Source organism: Callithrix jacchus, chromosome 3 (genome assembly GCF_049354715.1).
Source record: "Callithrix jacchus isolate 240 chromosome 3, calJac240_pri, whole genome shotgun sequence".
NCBI classification, from domain to species: domain Eukaryota; kingdom Metazoa; phylum Chordata; class Mammalia; order Primates; family Cebidae; genus Callithrix; species Callithrix jacchus.
In genome coordinates, this window is record NC_133504.1 from 69,680,815 (window position 1) to 69,693,725 (window position 12,911).

Below are 12,911 nucleotides of genomic sequence, written 5' to 3' on the forward strand. Positions count from 1 at the left end.
AGTTTGAGACCAGCCTTGCCAACATGGTGAAATCCTGCCTCTACTAACAATACAAATGTTAGCCAGGCATGGTGTTGGGCATCTATAATTCCAGCTACTTGGGAGACTGAAACAGGAGAACTGCTTCAACCCGGGAGGCACAGGTTGCAGTGAACTGAGATCACACCACTGCCCTCCAGCCTGGGCAACAAAGCAAGACTCTGTCGCAAAAAAAAAAAAAAAAAAAAAAAGACACATGCATTTGTGTTTATCATAGCACTTTCACAATAGCAAAGATACGGAATCAACCTAGGTGCTCATCAACAGTGGACTGAATAAAGAAAATGTGGTACATATACATGGTGGAATACTATGTAGCTATAAAAAAGAATGCAATAATGTCCTTTCAGCAACATAAATGCAACTGGAGGCCATTATCTTAAGTGAATTTACACAGGAATGGAAAATGAAATACCACATTTTTGTAAGTGTGAACTAAACATGGGATATTCATGGACATAAATATGGTGATAACAGACACTGGAGACTTCTAGAGAGGGGAGGTAGGGAGAAGGGTGAGTGCTGAAAAGCTAAGTATTGGGTTCTATTCTTAACACCTGGGTGACATGATCAATTGTGTCCCAAACCTCAGTGTTACATAATATATTCATATAACAAACCTGCACATGTATGCCCTGAATCTAAAAGCATTAAAGAAAAAAAAAAGAAACAGAAGACAACACAAATAAATAAAAAGGCATCTATTGTTCATGGGTTAGAAGAAAACTGCTAAAATGTCCACACTATCCAAAACAATCTACAGGTTCAATGCTGTCCTTTATAAAATTCCAAAGACATTTTCACAGAAATAGAAAAAACAATCCTTCAGCTAATATGGAACCACAAGATTACAAAAAGTCAAAGCAATCTTAAGCAAAAAGAACAAAGCTGCAGGCATCAGACTACCTGATTTAAAAATATAGTAAAAGACCAGTGCAGTCAAAACAGCATGAAATCAGCATAAAAACAGACATAATTGACCAATGGAACAGGAGAGAGAACCCAAAAATAAACTCACATAGCGATGATCAATTGATTCTTGACAAGGGTGACAAGTACACACAATGAGGAAAGAACACTCTCTTCAATAAAAGGTGCTGGGAAAAGTGGAGGTCTACATAAAGAATGAAATTGGGCCTTTATTTCACACTATATACAAAATTCAAAAGACCTGAAATTTAAAACTAGCAGAAGAAAATACAGGGGAAAACCTCCATGATATTGATCTGAATAATTTTTTTTGATATGACCCAAAAAGCACAAGGAACAAAACCAAAAATAGACGAATGGGATTGCATAAAATTAAAATGCTTTCCCACAGCAAGGTAAACACAGAGTGAAGGGAAAACCCATGGCTTGGGAGAAAATATTTTGAAACCATACATCTGATAAGGGGCTAATATCCAAACTACAATATATAAGGATCTCAACTTAATAGTAAGTAACTAAACAGGGTGAAAATGGGCCAAAGATTTGAATAGACATTTCTCAGAATGTGGCATATAAATGGCTAACAGGTATATGAAAAAGCAGGTAACATCACTAATCATCAGAAATACAAATTAATACGACAATGAAATATAATTGCATACCCATTAGAATGGCTATTGTCAAAAGATGAAATATAAATGTTGGTGAGGATATGGAGAAAAGGGAATCTTTGTGTAATGCTGATGGGACTATAAATTAGTACAGCCATTTTGGAAAACAGTATATAGGTTCCTTAAAAAACTAAAAATAGAACTATCATAAGATCCAGCCATCCCACTACTGAATGTATAGCCAAAGGAATTGAAATCAGTGTGCTGAAGAGATATCTACAGTCTCATGTTCATTGCAGAATTATTCACAATCTTAAGATATAGAAGCAATATATGCATCTATCAGTAGATGAATGGCTAAAGAAAATTTGGTATATATATGCAATGGAACAGTAGTCAGCCTTTAAAAAGTAGGAAATTCTGTTATTTGTGAAAACATGGTTGAACATGGAGGACATTATGCTAAGTGAAATAAGCCAGGCATAGAAAGACAAATCCTGCATGATCTCTTAGATAAAATTCCACTTAGATGTGGAATTTTTAAAAAGTTGAATCCAAAGCAGCAGAGAGTAGAATGGTCATTACCAGAGACTGGCCAGGTTTGCGAGGGTGATTGGAGATTGGGAATGAGGAGATGTTCAAAGGCTACAAAATTATGGTTATGCAGAATGAATAAATTTTGGATATCTAAAGTATGGCATGGTGACTACAGTTAATACTGTATTATATATTTGAAGTTTTACTAAAAGAATGAATCTTAAATGTTCTCACCACACATACAAAATGATGACTATGCAAGGTGATGGACATATTAATTTGCTTGATTGTGTTAATCAGTTCACAATGCATACACACAATCATGAACCACATCACATAGTGATGTTTCAGTTAAAAAGAGAATGCATGATAGCCCCATACAAAAATAATACAATATTTTTACTGTACCTTTTCTATGTTTAGATATGTTAGATACATAAACACTTACTGTGTTACAACTTCTTACAACATTCTATAGAGCAACATGCTGTAGAGGTTTGCAGCCTAGAAGCAGCTTTTGTCATGAAGTGATACATGATCATATATCAAAACATCACTTTGAATAGTGTAAAAATATATGCAATTTTTGGTCAGTTTTTCTCAATAAATCTGGGGAAAATTATTTTTGAGGTAAATTTAACAAAAAGAAAAATACTGATAATTTGCTGGGAACTGCTTTTAACTCATTTAATCTTCATAACCGTCCATGAGGTAGGTATTATTAGTCTCCCTAATTTACAGATGAGAAAATGAGTTAAAAAAATAACTTTAAAAACACAGAGAAGTTAAGTATCTTGCCCAAGGTCACTTAGTCATAAAGTCATTGAGTTGGATTTTAAACCCAAGTAGTCTGGCTAAACAGTTCAATTCCTGAGCTTATAGTACTTTTCTGTAAATACTTTAATCATGGAAATTCTTTTTGTGTAAATACTTTAATCATGGAAATTCTTTTTGTACCAAAAAAGGCAAAATTTTCTTTAATGGAAATGAAATAAAAATCAGTTTTTAAATAGATAGGGTCTTTCTCTGTTGCCCAGGCTGGAGTTTAGTGGTGAGATCACAGCTCACTGTAGCCTCAACCTTCTGGCCTCAAGCAGTCCTCCCACCTCAGCCTCCCAAGTAGCCAGGACAACAGACATGCACCACTATGTCTAGCTAATTCTTTAACTTTTTATAGATGCAAGGTCTCACTTTGTTGCTGGTCTTGAACTCCTGGCCTCAAGTACTCCTACCATCACAGACTCCCAAAGTGATGGGATTACAGGTGTGTGCCATTGTGCCAGACCTTAAAAATCTTAAAATATAAGAAATGTAAGCAAATTATAATGGATATTTCCTGCTAGTCAGAACCACACTCAATTACTGAGGGAAGTCAGTGAATCTAATTTTGGGAGGTATTTTTAGTGGAATTTAAGTTCTTTGTAAAAAACTTTTAAGAGCACATTTAAGCATTTGTCAAGGGTCAGATCACCGGAAGAGAAATAATACTGAAAGTGAAGTATGATTGTGTGAATGATGCTGAAGAATAAGAATTGATTTTTTATACCATGGTTTATACTAATGCACTGATGGATTATTGGCAGAGGATAAACTCAACCTTACAAGCACCAGAAAGAACATTTTGGTGACAGTGTTGCCAATCTAAGTGGGATTTAAATTGAAATCATTGGCTAGGTGCAGTGGCGCACACCTGTAATCCCAGCACTCTGGGAAGCCAAGGCAGGTAGATTGCTTGAGCCCAGGAATTTGAGGCCAGCCTGGGCAACATAGTACATCCCTGTCTCTACAAAAATATATATACAAAAAATTAGCTGGGCATGGCCCTGCTACTTGGGAGGCTGAGGTGGGAGGATTGCTTGAGCCTGGGAGGTCAAGGCTGAAGTGAGCTGTGATCATGCCACCACACTGCAGCCTGGGGGACAGAGTGAAACCCTGTGCTAAAAAAAATTGAAATCACCTGTTGAAAAGAAAAAACGAATAAACTGGGTTTTGAAACCTACCTTACTCATGGCTTTTAACTATTAATGGCCACTTTGGAAATGGCTAATTCAGCTGACTGGTAAGAGATATTATGGGTTTCAGACTAGGAGTTATTAGTTATAATTCTGTAATTATATTGCTGGCTATATAAAAAATGACAGTCATATATAACAGTAGTACAAGTCAGGCATGGTGGCTCATGCCTGTAATCCCAATGACTGGGAAGGCTCAAGAGGGAGGACTGCTTGAGGCCAGAAATTTGAGAGCAACCTGGGTAACATAGTAAGACTCTGTCTCTAAAAAAAACAAACCCCCAAACAAACTTAGCTTCCATGGTGGCATGTGGCTGTGCTCCCTGCTACTGAGGAGGCTGAGGTGGTAGTTCTTGAACACCAAAGCTCCAGGCTGCAGTTGAGTCATGATTGTGCCCTGCAGTACAGCCTGGGTGACAGAGCAAGACCCTATCTAAAGGAGAAAAAAAAAAAAAGAGTAGTACAAAGGTTTGTAACTTTGACTAACATACTGGACATAAACAGAAGGTTTTAATAATAAAGACATCTGGAAATTAATATGAGACTATGAAGATACAGTGTCAGATTTATGACAAAAGAGGTTTGCTAGAGTTGGGTGAAGAATGCATTCCCTTGAAAAAAAACTATTTGCATGAATAAAACCATTTAATCAAAACAAATGTCAATGTCTCAATGAAAATTTACAAACAAATCCCTAGAAATATAACAGGAAAACTGTTAAAGTAGTATAGCAGGCAATTCTTTTTTTTTTTTTTTTTTTTTTGAGACAGAGTCTTGCTCTGTCACCCAGGCTGGCATGCAGTGGTGCAATTTGAGCTCACTGCAACCTCTGCCTCTTGGGTTCAAGCAATTCTCCGCCTCAGCCTCTCGAGTAGCCGGGACTACAGGCATGTACCACCATGCCTGGCTAATTTTTTATATTTTTAGTAGAGACAAGGTTTCACCATGCTGGCCAGGCTAGTCTTGAACTCCTGACCTTGTGATCAGCCCACCCTAGCCTCCCAAAGTGCTGGGATTACAGGCATGAGCCACCGGGCCCAGCCTAGCAGGCAATTCTTAATGGGTTAGGTCTGAAAAAATATAAAATCTCATATACATAAAATAGTTTTACATAGCTGTCACAGAATTCTTGAATCTCCTGAAGCTCCAGGTGTCAGGTTAAGAACTCATGTTTTAATCTTTTTTTCCGTAGATGACACTAAAACACCTTATTCTTATTTCCTTCTTTGCCTCTGCTGTAACATGTTGTTAGAAACTTCAATGCCCCTGCATTGGAGTACAAAATGGGAGGAGTCCCTAAGTAAAATTCTGAATGCAATTTTTATCTATTTTTGGGAGTCTTGTTTCAGTGTTTTAATTCAACTCTACTTAGATATGCTATGTATTACATAGGTTCCAGTTCCCACGGATAGATTACAAAAATCTACTCTATGTGTAATCCAAGTTTATCCCAAATTACTTCATTTACAAGTGAACATCTGGAATACATGTTTGTAAATTCAAGAACACATACATACTGATTAGTTATAATTTCTTGAGCACTAACTATGCTATAGACACATTGACTATTTTACATGCATTATCTTCTGTAATCCTCACAACTATGATATCAGGTACATATAGTTATTATAACAGTATACCACTGAAGAAACTGGGGCTGAGAAAGGTTAAATAAAAACTGGCCAAAGTTACAAAGTATGGGGAAGGCTGACTTGGTTCTAGGTCCATCTGACTCCAGATCTAGAGTTATTAAACATCTATTACCTCTATATAAAAATCCACTCTGGATAAAACAGTATTTTTTGGTTAGAATAAAACAAGTTTAAAGCAGAAGTGATATAATGGTAGGAATGTTTTGATTCTCTAGTAATACAGAGTAAATGGAAAGTTTCCTAACATATATCACAAAATTGGTAGTGAAAAACATAGTGATGGCAACCTCTTTCTCTGCTAAAAGTAAAACATAGTTTAAAAGTTTCTTACCTAATTCCTAGGAAAAAATATTTCTTCAAAACTTAAGAAGGATGAGAAAAATCTGCTCTGAACCTAATTTTGAAAAAATAAGAATTAAAATAGAAGTGACAGGAAAAAGTTACTGGACCATTTATTAGCTGACCTTGACAACAGCAAGAATGTTAGGCATGTTTGGATATACAGTCTAAACCAACTTTTTTTTTTTTTCAGAGAAGGTTCAACATGTTTTGATGGTATGCCTATCAATTAAAAAAAAGTCTACATGACTTGCAAATAGTACACATTAATTATATATCTTTGTAACTATACTACCATATTATGTACATTTGTAAAACATAACCAAAATATAAATTAAAGGATGAGATAAAGATTTTTAATTTAAAAACCTTTATTTGATATCTCCTTCACTGCAGACATTTTGTGCCTACTGGAGATAGCACTAGGAACAATGTTTCTGAGCTTTTGGAGCTTACATCTTAAGAGAAGGACCAGGGAGATAGGTAGCAAATAATTATGTCTGGCGGCAATAAAGAACTGTAAAGAAAAAAACAATATATGAAGACTGGGAATAATAAAAGTCTATTTAGATAGCGTTGTTAGGGAAACTTGAATGTTAGATGATATTAGAGCAAAGTTAAACATTTAAAGAGATGAAAAACGATAGTTTCAAATATCTTGCTAATTATGATGTTTTCACACCATCATTTGCTATTATCTCAAGGCACTGTTAGGGTGAGGTTCATTTTTAAGAGTAGTATATAGGAATCTATATTTCAAAAAAAAAACTCAAGACCTGAGTCTTCCCATCTCAGGTCTGATTAGACTGTCATTGTTTCTACATTGAGGGTAACGTGAGTGATGAAATAATATGGCATTTCTTGGAATAAATGGCAACAATTATGTCCTTTCCTTGTGGTTCATTTGATATTGGTGTTATCCTTGATTTGGTTTTTATGGCAGAATCTTTTTCAAAGTTTTGTCCATGTTTTGAGGATTTAGTTAACACCTGATAGTGGAATCTATAAATCCACTGAATTGGACAAACACAAACAATAACATATTATTGAGGAAGGATGCTTGTCATTTCCTCTACCCTGTGTAATTCTTACTTTTTCAGTATTCCTTAATGTCTTGTGATATGTAACTGACATTTAACCCAAGCATAGGTTCAATGCCAATTCATATATTAAATATCAGTAAAATTTATTTTTCTATTTTACCTAAAGTACATATAAATATCTAATATTTTCTTCCCATACCCCAAAATAGCATCTTCAAGATGGACCCTAGGATATTTTTAAAAACCTCACTGTTCTAGTCTTTAGAAAAATGAGTTTGGGAAAAGCTTAGATGGAAGCTGATAAACTCATGACATGGAACTCCTAAAAGAGAAGAGTTCTGATAAGTCTTGCTCTGTCACCCAGGTTGGAGTGCAGTGGTATGATCTTGGCTCACTGAATCCTGTGCCTCCCAGGTTCAAGTGATTCTTGTGCCTCAAATTCCCAGGTAGCTGGGACTACAGGCATGTGTCACCATGCCCAGCTAATTTTTGTATTTTTAGTAGCAATGGGGTTTCACCACGTTGGCCTGGCTGGTCTTGAACTGGCCTCAAGTGATTCACCCCTCTCTGCCTACCAAAGTGCTGGGATTACAAGCATGAGCCACCACACCCAGGAGATCAGTTCTTTAAAAGACTACATTTACAATATACTAATAAGACAGTTCCCTTGATTAAACATACATTTACATCTGCATATTTTGCTCAGTGAAAAAGCATGAGAGAGACAAAAATGTTAACTACAGTGATTTTAGCAGTGATGTTGCTTTTTGCTTCTTTATATTTTCTAATTTTCTATAATAATTATGCATTATTTGCATAATGAAGGTTTAAACAGTGTTAAATAGAAGTGCACATACAAAGTTAGAAGGTGATTAAAGAATAGAATAAATCTTTAAGAATAACATTAGGATAAATCCAGAAGTTTTTGTAAGCCAAGAAAAGCTTATAAAAAGTGTCAAAAACACTCAAAGTGATGTTTAAAACTATATTCAAAGCAAGAATGCTGAGATCTATCCTTGCAATGGAAAGAAGCAGAGATAAGGTAAGAAACTAGAGAGCATCTAGTTGTGCATTCTGAGTTCATGTCTCTTTCTCCAGCTCATTTCACATTGTCTAAAGAAAGGAAAAGTTGTGAATAAATTAGAGAAAACATAAAAAACAATCTTCAGAACACTTGAGATGGGCATGTGTCTTGATTTTCAAAAAAGAGAGAGAAGGCAAATTCCAGAAAATACATTCTCAGAGTTTCATTGTCCAGTAAAATTCAAGAAGGCTATCTAGCATGGTGATTCTCAACCCTACCAGGCTCAAGTCTTCTATATATAATAAATGTTTTACAATATTCCCTTTACTATCCAGAAATAAAATTCAAAGACAATGACCTCCTTTCCTACCTTAAAAATCAATATAATGCCCTCATTGCTATACAAAAAGAGAAATTTATGTTTTAAAATAAGTTGGTAGGTCATGACCCTACTATAATATAATAATCAAGCTTGCTTCTATTTATATTGAATCAGTTGTAATTACATATTGACATTTTGAAATATGTCAAATAAATACATATGTGTACAAGTATACATATAATCATTATAGATTCAATAGCTACAAATACAGGTTGAGCATCCCTAATTCAGAAATCCAAAATGCTCCAAAATCTGAAACTTTTTGAGCACTGACATGATGGGCAAAGGAAATGCTCATTAGAACATTTTGGATTTTAGATTGGGGATGCTCATCTGGTAAATATAATGCAAATATTCTAAAATCTGAAAAAATTTAAAAATCTGAAAGTTTTGGTCCCAAGCTTTTTGGATACTCAACCCGTATAAATGATGACCAAATACTATAAGCAGAGTTGCTGATATAAGTTTTTGCAATGATGAACAACTGTTAGCAAACTTCCGAACAGAAGAAAGTACAATCTTTCCTCTACTTCCTTATATGGTAGCTGCATTACTGGAATCATTGTAAGCTAAAACCATGCCCCAGACAGTGTGTGTTTATAAGTAAAACAGAGTTAAATTCTTTCTAGGCTTAGAGAATCATAAACAGGTTTTACTGCTACATGAATGTCCAAGGGGAAATCTAAGTCATTTAGGTTGCAGGGTAACTCTTCATTGTGTGTGACTGGCCTGGGTATTAGCAGCAGGACATTTAACATCCCTGGCCCTTGCCTTTCATTTCATTGCAAGGTAGGTTTACACCCCTCTATCTTTGTGCTAAATAAAAAAAATTGCCCCACAAGTTTCCAAAATTGCCTCTAGATGGCAATAGTATCCTTGTCATAAATTACTGATCTCAGCATAGAATACACCATGGTACCTTCATAAAGCTTTATATATAATACAGTGTATCTTAAAGTTCTACTTATGATCCTCTCATCTTGCAAGGTAAAGAAAGCAGGAACCAGGATACATTTGAGAATGATGTCAACTTACAAGAGCCATATTAAATATGTTTAGGTTTAAATATTGGGAAAAAATTTAAAATATAAAATAAATTAGCACTAGTCAGCCCAATCTGACCAGAATACTTCATTTCACCTGACAAAATATTTAAAGCAAAAAGCTAATAAGAGAGAGGCCCCTACTTCTCTTCAGAAGTCTTAGAATATAAGCAAAGAAGAGACAGGTTCCTTGCTTTTCCTAAAAAAAATCTTGGGGAAAATGAGAAGCTTGTTTTGATTAAATGAATGAGTGGAGAGAGGCGAACTATGAAAGATCTGAGCTTAGTTCCCAGATGGGTATTCTAAACACAGTTTATATGATGCATTAAGTATCCACCCCTGACCCCATATACTCCACACCATAGGTCTGAAAGAGTTGTAACCACATTCCTAGAATTCCTAGGGACAAGGTAGTTTTTTAAATGGGATAGTATCTGGCCCTAGAACAGGACTAAAAGGTCTGCACTTCATTTCTTGTTGAGAATACACAATAAATAGGCATATCTCTTTTTTAAAGATCATACAGATTTTTCTATTGAATCCAACTATATGGGTGGATTATATAAAATATTTGATAAACTTATCCCTTTAGCTAACTTGGGAGCCATTTTGCAGCAATGGTTCACAAAGCACTTTGGTTATTTATGCCTTTAAATCATGCCAATATTAGCAAAAAAATCCATAATGAACAAAAATAAAATTTTAAATAAGGACAGCACTTGATGCAAAAAGAAAAACTGGTAATACTGATTCCATCTTTATTTTAAACTTGTATATATTGTGTTCATTACGAATTCTTTGCATGACTTGATTTTTTAAAAGATTGCGTTAAAATACTTTAAAGCTTTTTGTGTTTGTTTTTAGGAGTGGAGGTTTAATAGGCAAAATAAAGAGAAATGAGAACAGTTCTCTAGTGAAAGAGAGGGGCTTCGAAAAGGGAAAGACCCTAAAGTCATTTTTTTTTTTTTGAGACGGGGGTCTCACTCCTTCACCCAGGCTTGAGTGTGGTGGCACAATCTGGGCTCCCTGAACCCTCGCATCAGAGTCCCCCAAGTTGCTGGTGCTACAGGCATGTGCCACCATGCCCTGCTAATTCTTGTATATTTAGTAGAGACAGGGTTTCACCATGTTACCCAGGCTGGTCTGGAACACCTGAGCTCAAGTGATCTGCCCGCCTTGCTCTCCCAAAGTGCTGGGATTACAGGCGTGTGCCACTGCACCCGGTCTTAAAATACTTTTTATCTTGATGACTGAGGGTTTTTTTTTCCTTTTCTTTCTCCCCGCTCCCTTGATTTTGGGCAGAGCTAAGTGCCTCCTTGGTCTTCAGTAGTTCCTCAAGAATAAGCAAAACCTCTTTTCACTAATAGGTTTCAGAGTACTGGGAAGCCCCAGTGGTCCCATATTTGTACTTCTCTTAGACGTACTATTTCAACAAATATACATATATTTTTTGAGGCAAGGTCTTGCTCTGTCGCCCATGCTGGAGCATAGTGGCGTGATTATACCAACAAATATTTAAGTAACTTACAGCATTAGTTATAGCAGAGTGCCTAATGGCAACTCCCTCAATCCTGGGAGGTCAACCGCTTTCCTTCTGCATCTGGCACAGGTGCACCAAAGTGTAAATCCCGCTGCACCAGATTTAGAGAAAGAGAAGGCAGTGGTCTCCTCTATACCAGAACTTGGTCAGGACTAAGGCGGCCCTGGGAAAGTAGAGTCTGTTAGATAGGTTCAGAAACTAAATTCTGGAAGCGTAAAAAGCACTCATTACTGACAACTGTAGCTGTGGTTGTGGTGTCCACAATCATCCACCTCCTGGCCACCCTGCTTCTCTGGGAAGCTGATGGAGGCGTCGGGAGAGGCAGGGGTGGTGGCCTGCCTTTACTCACCCTGCTCGCGAGGAATCCGCACCAGGCAGTCCACCATGCCTTTGTACTGTGCCTCCGGGCTGATCTGCTTCGACGAGGCCTGCACCTGCAGCAGCAGCTTCACCCGCTCAATGGGCGCCACTGCTGTCTTGGACACAGCTGCCGCGACTCCGCCGGCCAGAAGGTCCTTCCCGAAGGATGAGGCGTCAAACAGCTGCTTTTCTGCCTTCCTCTTCGCAGGCTCACGCGGCATGGCGGAGAAGGATATAAAAGCCAACAGCAGGACTAAAAACGAGTGCTGGAGCGACGATGAAGGGAAGCTGAAAACCGGTGAAGTGTCGTCCTGGCGGGAAAGCGGCTCTGGGGGCGCTGGAAGAGCAGCGCGTGTGTGTGCGGTGTGGAGAAAAGCTGCGCAGGCGCTCCAACGGCCTTCTGCTACCTGGCGCCTGACACGTGACCCCTGACACGTGGCTCCCGGACGTGCGGTGCAGCCTGCGCCCTTCACTGAGTGGAGCCTGAGCTTTCTGATGAGGGAGCGTTCTGGAGGCGGTGAGCACTGTGCAGGAAAGATGAGGGGAGGGACCCAGGAGAGCCAGTTTTGTATGAAGAAATTCAGCAGCTGAGACTAGGCCAGAGCAGTAAACCAGTGGTGTGAGGTTACCAGATTGTGATTTCAGTTCCCAGTGTTACCCCCTTCACTTTCTTAATCACGTTAATCCCTTATGTTTTCTGACCAGAGATGGTTCCTTTGACCTTTCTTGGCATCTTAAAAGCCAGTCTTACCTGTAGTGTAATTCAAGTGATGTTCCCCTTATATCTCTCCCTATATGCCTGTTAATGCTTCAGATTCCCTTGGGAATTGCTTTAATCCGTTCCTTAAGCAGGGATTCTTTGTCTAGTCACTTTCTGTGTCGTTTTGCTGATTGTGCCCTCATAGCATAATACATGTTCCTTTTTCATCTTGTATTTAAATTGATAATAGCCAGAGCGGGGTTCTCAATCCAGACTGCACATTCAAAGGGATGAGTGGTGTTTTGTTTTGTATTTCAAATTGATGCTTGACATTAGGCCCTATTAAATCAGAACCTCTAGAAGTGAGGCCTGGCATCAGTATTTAAATTCTCCAGGTAATTCTAATGTTTGAAGCAATTCTAATTCTAGGGTTGAGGGCCTAGAATTAGACCCTATGGTCTATCTGAAAGAGTAGTTCACAAACTTTTTGATTGCAGGACCCCTTTTTTTCACTGAAAAATTATTGAAGGCCAGGTACCAATGGCTCATGCCTGTAATCCCAGCACTTTGGGCCAAGTTTAGCCTGGGCAACATAATGAGGCCCCTTCTTTACAAAAAAAGAAAGGAAGAAAAGAAGAAAAGAAAAGAAAGAGAGAGAGAGAAAAGAAAAGAACGGAAAGAAAAGAAAAGCAAGCAAGC

General features: G+C 37.5%; 1 protein-coding gene across 1 annotated transcript in view; it reads right to left on the reverse strand.

Annotated features, from left to right (window-relative positions):
• The window catches only part of SLC25A31 (solute carrier family 25 member 31), a 55,957-nt gene extending 44,078 nt beyond the window's left edge, over positions 1 to 11,879 (reverse strand). Inside the window, exon 1 of the mRNA XM_002745371.7 lies at positions 11,502 to 11,879. Within this exon, the coding sequence (XP_002745417.3) occupies positions 11,502 to 11,733 (232 nt within the window). The 5' untranslated portion in view covers positions 11,734 to 11,879. The remainder of the gene's footprint in view (positions 1 to 11,501) is intronic.
• Between the last annotated feature and the right edge of the window lie 1,032 nt (positions 11,880 to 12,911).